At 36.8% G+C, this 9,930-nt stretch overlaps 1 protein-coding gene across 2 annotated transcripts in view; it reads right to left on the minus strand.

Moving 5' to 3' along the window:
* Nucleotides 1-988: 988 nt before the first annotated feature.
* Nucleotides 989-9,930, minus strand: part of LOC140344566 (uncharacterized) — a 22,474-nt gene continuing 13,532 nt past the window's right edge. The window contains exons 5-9 of one of the 2 annotated variants that reach the window (XM_072431807.1): nucleotides 9,014-9,151; nucleotides 7,020-7,395; nucleotides 6,531-6,577; nucleotides 4,084-4,197; nucleotides 989-3,147 (exon numbers count right to left, since the gene is read on the minus strand). In XM_072431807.1, coding sequence (XP_072287908.1) covers nucleotides 2,605-3,147; nucleotides 4,084-4,197; nucleotides 6,531-6,577; nucleotides 7,020-7,395; nucleotides 9,014-9,151 — 1,218 coding nt within the window. In that variant the 3' untranslated portion in view covers nucleotides 989-2,604. The remainder of the gene's footprint in view (nucleotides 3,148-4,083; nucleotides 4,198-6,530; nucleotides 6,578-7,019; nucleotides 7,396-9,013; nucleotides 9,152-9,930) is intronic. The other variant, XM_072431816.1, reaches the window with a different exon arrangement.

Raw genomic sequence — 9,930 nt, forward strand, 5'->3', positions numbered from 1 at the left:
GAAACAAAAACCAAAAGCTTGCAAAAGACATGAGAACATTTTTCTTAAGAGTGCTTGAGTTTGTCAGTTAGGTGTGGTTTTGTTTTGTGAGCCTTTGTCAGGTGTGTTAGAATAAATATGCAACTGCGTTATACAGCTATATGACACCCTGATTACCCAAGAAGCAGATATATGCTTGGGGCGTGAGTGTGAGCAAATATGCATGCAAAAATTGGGAGGCATAAAAAGACCATGAACCACTCCTAACCCCAGGTCACAACAGTCTGTATACTGCTGAATGTGTAGCACAGCCACGGTTAAATTGAGGATAAGCTGGATAAACAGGGCTAAGAGCAGACAGCACAGCAAATACAAGGCTCACAGACATAGACCAAGCAGGGGTGTAGTGGGGTGGGCCAGGGTGGGAACATTTTGCCCTCTAATTTTCCGGGAGTGGGCACGCGTACCCACTCTTATTTTGCAAACAATTCTCATAGCCCAGACCTGCAATGTGAGAGTGGGCGAGTTCTGGTATCATGACGTCACTATGGGGGCAGTTTCTTCCCCTTTGAGTGACACACAGGCAGGGGTATAGTGGGGTGGGCACGTACAGTGCCCCCTCTTATTTTTTACGACTACACTCCCTGAGACCAAGCCTATATTATTACAACAAAAAAACTAAGGAGTTCTGTATGGTAACAATAATACAACATTAATAAAACAAGTCTAACTTTTTGTATCTATAATTTTGTACAATTTTTATTAAAAGACGAATATGTGCCCCCTTACCTACCCATAAAAGTTCCCCTGGAATTTGGTTTTTCCAAAAAGGAGGGGGTCAAGAGGCATGTAGTCCACTTCTCATTTCACAAAAACCAGACTCCATACTGGTAGTGTTGCAATACAGACATAATTTAAAAAAAACTATGTATTTCTGAAAGTACTTGGAAGCTAATATTCTCATCTACTTTGAGCTAATAATATAGTAAAATGACTTGCATGCTAAAAGAGCAGAGTGGTGCTTTTTATTAAAAAAGAAATCGTACGGGCTTTGGAACATCATACAAGATAGAACGTTATACATAATTACAATACATCGAATATAGGTATATCAATATTACAATATAATAGAAGGGTATATGGGAGCATAAGGGTATTATGCAAGGGTATAATTGAACAGACGTAAAGTACAATAAGAAAAAATTGTACAACATATATAATTAAGGTGTTGAATAATAAGGAATTTATTTTACTGTGAAAGAAAGATTTTACTGTGACTCAATCAAACTGAGACTGTTGTTTATTTTTTATTATTTTTTTAAAAGATTGATCTGCTTTACCAGATATTTCTAGAGGGTAATAGTAGTTAAGGTGGGCTTCATCTGTGTTAGGGGTGCATTTATAAAACAGTGAATATGACATTCCGCAAAACATTCTCTGGTAAAGAATCAATCAGCCATTGACAACAAATCCAGATAAACTGCTTTATAAATAAGACAGATGAGCCCTACCTCACCTACTATTACCCTCTGGAATATTCATGTTTTCCCATATGTTGATATAATGGCCCTGTTTTATTAAAGCTCTCCAAGACTGGAGAGGATACACTCTGATCTGTGAAGCTTGGTGATCCAATGAATGGATTTCTTCAGTTATTTGCTATTTAAATCCTGGACCAGATCCATTCCAGATTTGCTGGGTCACCCAGCTTTACTGATGAAAGTGTATCCTCTCCAGCTTTTGAGAGCTTTAATAAATCAGGCCTTGTAGGATAACCTCATACCAGTTGAGTAAAGTCAGCCATGGACAAAAACAATGCATGACCTCGGCTGGAGGTAGGCATACAACTTTGTAAAGATGCATAGGAGTTAACAGTAAAACTGATTTATGATGTGAATTTGAATATTCTTGTTATTTATTGCATGGCAAACATACGTGTGAGATGGGCAGATAAGGAGAGAGGACCTTACCAGGACTACCTTCCAGCCCCAACTTGGCATTGGTTAGGAGTAAGGCCAGGCCCACAATCATTCAGTACACTCTAGTAAAGCCACCAAGTCAATCCAAAAAGCAGGATATTATATTTCTGGTCACATTGGTGATGTGAAAATCCCAAAAAATAAATTTTGAAATAGGATTTTTAAAACAACCATTAAATATGTGAGGTTATACCTGTGAACTCAAATTAAAGGCATTGAATTAAACACATCCGAAGTCCAAGCAGATACCTTAATTGGATAGTTGTTGTAGTGGTTATCATAACCCTAGTGCTTTTCAGTGATTAAGGCTGCACCCTCATTTATTTTACTAATTAGCTAGTGCTAAGGTAAGCTAAAGTTAAGTTTGAGCAGGAGGTTGGTAGATTCAGCTAACCTGTATCCACAGTTACTACTTCCTGTGTAAATAATAACTTACATTTACAAGGAATAAAATAAAGCAGAAACTAAATAGAAGAATAGTTAATTTATTTAACTTATAGTTAATTACTTTATATGGTAAATAAATTGCGTTTTGCATGGTCATCCACCACAAACAATAAAAACTAATTTTGATTATTCTGACATTAACCTGAAACGTTATCAGTTCTATACTGTATGGGCATTATGGGCTTTACCAGCCATGACATTATGACATATTTTCCAACTGCTCTGTGGTAAATTCCACATTGGGAGCAGCAATAGCATTCTCCATATGATTAATATAGTATTTTATCTTAAGGTTAGCAAATTTGATCTTTAAACTATTTGCTTCTGGGCACTGAATTAGTCCAAATGTCTGTTGAAATATTCCTACACATGTTTCTTCCCTAAAAATGGTACCAGTAACAGCCACCACCACAAGCCCATGCTTAGAATTTGCACATTTAAACTTTTCATTATCAATACACGGCCTAAAATCTAGTCTCTCCTGGTTTGTGAGTGACAGCAGGAAATCACTTACACATTGAAAGCCCTCAAAATGTTGTACAATCTCTGCATTGCTATGTTCAGACAAGAAATCTGCTGTGGCATTTTCCCAGAAAAGGTGAGGTCCCCACACTATGTTTCCAGTTTGTTTGTATGATGGATTCTGGGAGTTCCAAAGAGGATAAAACTGTTCACAGAACTGTTTTCCAATTGGTTCACAGTTGAATAGTCCTCTTGTTTGCATGGCTGTATCTGCATGTACCTGCAAAAATATTTTTAAATCAGTTAGAACAATAAAGATCCCATTTTTTTGCACTTTACATGACTGGACAAATATTGAATATTTAAACAGTTTATTTTGTGAAGATTCTCAACTTCCTTAGTCAACCACCTTAAGCTGTCACTGTTTGGGTAACTGAACTGGTTTGTGATAGCAGGAAATCACTTACACATTGAAAACCTTGAAAACTTTGTGCAGTATGCTGCTTATTTACATGAATTATTATACATTCAGCTGTGGAATTTTCCCAGAAAAGATCACGTCCCTACAAATATATTTTCTGTTTGTCCATTTATTAGCTTCAGGGAATTCCAAAGAGGATAGAATAGGGTACAGAAGTGTTTCCCTACTGGTTCACAGTTAAATAGCTCTGTTCTTTGCATGGTTGTGTTCTGTACCTGCAAACAAATGTTTTTAAATTTAACTATTATTATTAATAAACAGAATTTATAAAGCACATACATATTACGCAGTTAGATCAATAAAGTTATCATTGGCTTTCTGGTTTACATGACTGGACAATTGAAGTGAATAGTTCTACAATTTATTGTGTGAAGATTTCTACTTTAGTAAATCAACCTTGAACTGATACTTTGTCCTGAATGGACAAGTAACTGCGTTTCATGAAATACCAAGCCTCCATCCACTTATACTGCTCACCCCTTTCCCCAAGCCCAATTTAATCCTTGGGAAATATTTGATTATTCTGGGTATGAGGGGACTTGTGACCTCCCTCCATTTCTCCCAGGCCTAATCACCAGTCACTATACAAACATACTGTCACATTAGGGAGGAAAGGAAATATTAACCTTTATCTATCAGCCACAATCAGCAGTTATAGGATCATTCAGACCACATTTACCCTCACAACAACAAAGAGCAGATGGTACCATAGAACAACATTGATGTCACACTCACCTTAATGTTTCTAGATGGGTTCCAGTCAAAATTCCCTTGACCCTGAGAGTAGCCTTGAAACATGGTGGGGCCACTGCATGGATTCGAAGGGTCAGATTGAAATGACAATTTGTTCTAGAAATGTGAACAATTGTGCATTATTTCAGTTTTCATCCAAACCTACTAAAGTTAAATTATTTTAAAGACCAACAGTATTCTGATAATATGGAATAAAAATATAACATTTCTTTGGAGAACGATAGCTGTATATCATCCAAACATTTAATGCTTGCTTAGTAAGAATAGCTGTCATGTGCCATATCTTGAGCCACCATTACTAAATATTACATCTTAGATTTTTTTTTTGTTTGTTTATTTATATCATTAGATTATTACAGAGGCTGAACACCAATATTTATCAATACGTTTGTGTTTGTTATAGAGTTTTTGTTTGCTTTGATGCATAGTTTATGGTCATTTACTAGGAAAATGTCAGCATTAATCTATATATAAAGATATATATATATATATATATATATATATATATATATATAAGCAAATGTAGGATCTCATGTGCAGACTGGATGCACCTGAAAAACACAAGGCTAGTGTCATAGATGGCACAAGTCTAGAAACAGTAGCAGGCCATTACAGAAAACAAAGGGAAGCAAAGGGAGTCTTGCTAAGGGTGATAGCTAGGCTTCTGAATGCTTACACATGATACACACCATGAATTTATTTGGCTGTTTACACCCTTTGGTTAACATGCCTCTCTCCACCCCAAAGGACCACAGTTTCTAGAACAGTCTTTTTTGATCTTTTGATTTGGAGGAACCCTTGCAATATATTTTAGGCCTTCAGAAAATTACATTCACAGCTCACAGTGCATTAGTGTGGTTACATGACCAGTGGGAATAATGTCACTAATACAAATAGCCAAAAGATGGGTGGTGTCAGGTAAACTGACATGAGAGTCACAAATTGGTCATTGTTCACAGAACCCCTAGCAACCCCCGGAGGAACCTTAAAGAATCCTGGTTGAGAAACACGGCATCAGACTGCACTTGTAAAGCTCTGGTCCAGCATGAGTGCTCACCAGACACCAATCCCCCAATCTAAATCTGCACTCTTCACCTACTGTACTATATTGCTCAGTCTAGGGAGGCGAATTGCACTGTCCCAGCACACAATTGCCCCAGGAATTCAGTGCGCAATTGATGGCATCTGGGGAGAACTGGCAGAGGACCTGGAGCCCACAAAGCAGGACAGGGAACATAATGAAATTCAGATAGTCCACAGTCAGTTGCCAGATCTTGCACAGATATGCAGCACAGGGGATCAAGCAGAAGTGAGTGACAAACAAGATATCCATGGGTTTAGATAAGCAGAGTCGGAGTCAAAATCAAAGGTCGGTCCAGGAAGCAAAAAATTTGAGGATGAGAAAACAGGGTGAGTCGGTAACAAGTAATCCAACAGAAAAACACACCACTAACAGATCTAGCTAGTGAAACGCTACAACGGGCAACTGATGCCTGGTTGCTGAGAAGCCTTAAAGGACCAGTAGCCAATGGCCGAGCAAGATCATAGCTAGGAACTAATGCACTCAATGGCTGCAGTACAAACTCTAAAATCCCCTTAAGCTGCACAAAGTATCAGAGCAGAGAATGCTGAGAGAACATTCACAGTTAAAGGGAAACTGGGGATGCTGCAAACTGCAATGCAGAGGACAAACAGCTAATTGCTTGATATCCTGTGCTGCTACAAAGCAACGCTGCCAGAGGGAGTAAACAGGGCGCACTGCATGAGAGTGGCTTACAGCACGGAATGGCCAGTCTGATATACACCTCCTGACAATACCATTTCTGGACCCCCAAAAGAAGATATTTCAAGTTTACAAGTTTACAAGCCTCACTTGACCCCATTTTATTGGACTGCTTCTCCTGGACTTCAGCTTGCCACATTGTTTATTGTATGCATATGGTTCCCAGTTATCTGTAAAATGTATTATTCATCCCTATTTAATGTACAGCGCTGCGTAATATGTTGGCGCTATATAAATCCTGTTTATTAATAATAATAATAATAATAATAATATTAATTTAGCCTACTCAGAGATCATGCTACATTTTTTAGCATGTTGTAATAGGATATACATGCTGCTAACATATGTTCTTAGTACATATTTATTGTCCCTAAAACTTTTCAAGGGTGTAATTTATTTTTCCTAATTCTGTTCTCTTCCTTACTGTCTCCATACAACACATACAGCCCCAGTCTATTCTCCACCATCAACCACTTGCTTGGAAAATAAACTCTGCATTGGGTACAGTTCATAAGTACTAAATGGCAAAAATTACTATTTCACAAAGTAAGAGGACAATCAGGCTTGTAAAAAAAGACATCCTGTTCACGGAATGCATTAATTTAACGCAACCTTGCTGACTGAGAAAACATAAAGTTCAAGTTACCCTTTTTAAAGGAAATTCATCATTGTTTGAGGTACGATGTGTTTCACCTGAAACAGAAAAATACAAACTGCATTATTATGCATTGCTGTGTTAGCTAATAAATCTTAAGGCAATACGCCTGTTCACCCCTGGATAAATAAAAGGGGCAAACAAAAGAGAAGTAGTCATTATTCTAGTGTGGAAAGATGTGATCTTTTCATCTGAACTGAACCTAAATGCTGTATTTTTCTCTTGCTTATTTAAATTATCTCATGGCATACTTTGGTGTTATCGATGTTCTTTTCATGGTATATGTAAATGAGAGTATTATAAATTAAAAGTTCTTCATTAACAAGAAAATACACAATATAATAACTGTCCCTTTAGCTCTAATCTTTTTCTAACCAATCTTATGTAAAAAATATAATATAAGAGAATAAATATATTAAATACTTCAATGGTGTTAGAAATCTTTTGCATTTTTTACATTTAACCACACTGCATACTTACATTTATTATATGCCTGCAGCAGCACCTTGACTTGCTCCTCAGTCTGTTTAGCTACGTCCGCCATGAGCTTGGCCTCGAACTCTTTTTGACATTGTCCATAAATTAAGTCATTTTGCTGCTCTATCATGTTCTTATTTTGCTGTAAAAAATCTGTAAATAACTGCACTTGTTGGTTCTGGTTTTCCTTGAGGTGAAGCAGTATTTCTAACAGAACTTCATGTTGTCGGCCTTGTCGGTCATACTCAAGATGCAACAGCTGTTCAAAGGACTCCTTCTGCTTATCCAAGAGTTGCTGTACCATGTGAAATAGTTGGTCCTGCTGTTGTTTTTGTTGTTCACCCATCAGTTTAATGAAATGCTCAATATATGCTAAACCCTATGTGGAAAAAAATAAAAAAAGCTACATCAATATATTCCATAAGAATGCATAATGATCCATCCACCAAGTTGTAATACTTTTGCCATGAATAGATGTCAATAGGCCAACTCACACTACTTACCTTACATGGACTCTATAAGCCAGGCCTGTGCATCTGACTTTATATCAGACTAAGCCATTGCATAAAAGTATCACTCACATTACTTGAGAAAATCTTTTTAATGATGTGCATTTACCAATAAATACATTTTCTAAGATAAAGCAAAATACTAAAAGAAGAATGTTCCAGGTATACAAAGCATTGGTAAGTCCTCATCTGGCATATATAGTTCACTATGGGCACCAGGTGGCTTATTATCACCCTGAAAAATATGTATATGGTACATATAGAGTTATTATTTTAAGTTTCATTACCAGGGACAAAGGAGTATTCTTTCTGTCTGGACTGGGATATTTTTTTACCTTTGCGTACTGAAAGTCATATTCAAAGTCAGAGTTGCAAAAATGTAGAATAAACTAGGCTATAATAATTATAACCAAATCACAGAATATAGAACAAACTGGAAAAATGGATTTCAATTTATCTTTAACAGAAGACTTAAAGCACTGATTGTATGTCTTCTATTAAAGGTGAAAATACATCTGCCAATATTTTGCTGTCCCTGGTTTTCTTCCCTATGCCACCGTCCTCCACTAACATGCCAGTTAAATATTCTTGACAATAAAAATTTCTGTCTTTGTTCTAGTAATGTAAAGTGTGAGTCTCTGGGCTTCTCTGCGTAAAAAAAGAGCTCAGAAAACATGGGAGAGGACAGCAGGGAGCTATATATAGCTTTCCGAAAACATCACTGCACATCACTGCACCCTATCACGGAACCCATTTATGAACCTTCAGCCTTGATGTAAATGGTGGGTTGATCCTTGGGAGGATTTATGCAAATACCAAAATGCCTTGTTGGGTGGATTTCAAACTGTATGAGTGGGCATTCCAAGCAAGGTAGGCAGTATTTGCATGAAGCCCAACCTTTAAAGATTGGAAGAGCCCTGAAATCCAAATAATAAAGAAAGGTCAAGGACAATGGATGAAAGCACTATACAACTTCACTGCTCAAGGGCCACATACAGGCCAGCATTTTCCATCAAAAAACTGAAGAATTTAAGAACCTAATTTTGTAAATCATTCTTTACTATGATAATTATTGTCTGTTTAAAATGACTAAATATGTTTTGATATCCAGGCCCTTGAGTACTAGTGTTGGATACTAGTGTTGGACACCCCCCATGTTCATTAAAAAGCTGGACCTAAAAAATATATAAATGATCCATATGGAGAACTCACTTCTCAGTTATTCAGGTTAAGGTCAATTCAAAGGATAAGGGGGCACTCTTAACTTCTGGAGGAAAAGAAGTTTATTCTCCACATAAGGAAGGGAATTCTTCACAGTATGAACCAGTAAGTAACAAACCATGTCCTGGAACCGTGTATGGTTCTATCTGGAACCAGAGGTTGATGGATTTATGTCTTTTTTCAACCTAACGATGTTAATTATGCAACCTCCTAGCCAGAATTAATTTTACAATGAAGTCTATTTTCAAAATTCTAAAAAATACATACTTCACAATGGGAAGATGGCAGACTGTTTTGAGCTGCTTCCATGAAACTTCTGCTATAATGACAGTTAGCATTTTCATTTTTTGCATTAGTATTAGATTCTTCACAAGACAGCAATGTTTTAGGAGTTGATTGGTTTTCCTAAAACAAATTAAAAAGTATTAATTTTAGGAAACAAGAGCTTTATTTAATAAAGCTCACCAGGGCTGCAAAAATTAGACTATCATAGGAAACCCTTGGTTATCCAGTGAACCTAAAAAGGCTTTTTTAAAACAATTTAGTATTATTTGGCAAATAGTTTTAATCCTGGACAAGATCCTTTCCAAGTTTGCTAGAACACCCAGGTCTTCTATTATAGTCTATCTTCTCCAGTCCTGGTGATCTTTGATAAATCAGGCCCAAAATGTATAAATGTATTTGATAGAAGCATTTACCCCCTTTCTCATTGAAGCACCCTGAAAAACTCATCTTTTCCACTATATTGGCAACAGTACACTGCTGTTGAAAAATAAATTTTGTCTGCAGAATAAACAATACTTCTGGGAGTATCTCCTTGACCTCTGCTTCACTTAGTAGTTCCTCCTACCGACCTCCTAAAGATTACAAAGTAAATGCCGATTGGTTGCTTTGGGTTAAGGTTTATATATTGCCCATTTTTTGGGATACAGTAAGGAAGGATTAAAACCCCTATTATGTTGATTTTTTGCAATCATCTGGGGATATTTTCCCTTACTATCTGTGTCCTGGAGATGCAGCAGAAAATGAAAAAACATTAACCTCAGTAAAATAAAGGGAAATTCCCATTTTAGACAATTGTCATCGAAATGTTTGTTCCCAATGAATGAATTGCCCTTTGCCTCTAGCTCTGGGGACAGCTCAAGCATTGAATCGATCTACACTTTCTGTTTTAAAAACATATC

The sequence above is a fragment of the Pyxicephalus adspersus genome, chromosome 1 (genome assembly GCF_032062135.1).
Source record: "Pyxicephalus adspersus chromosome 1, UCB_Pads_2.0, whole genome shotgun sequence".
Classification (NCBI taxonomy): Eukaryota; Metazoa; Chordata; class Amphibia; order Anura; family Pyxicephalidae; genus Pyxicephalus; species Pyxicephalus adspersus.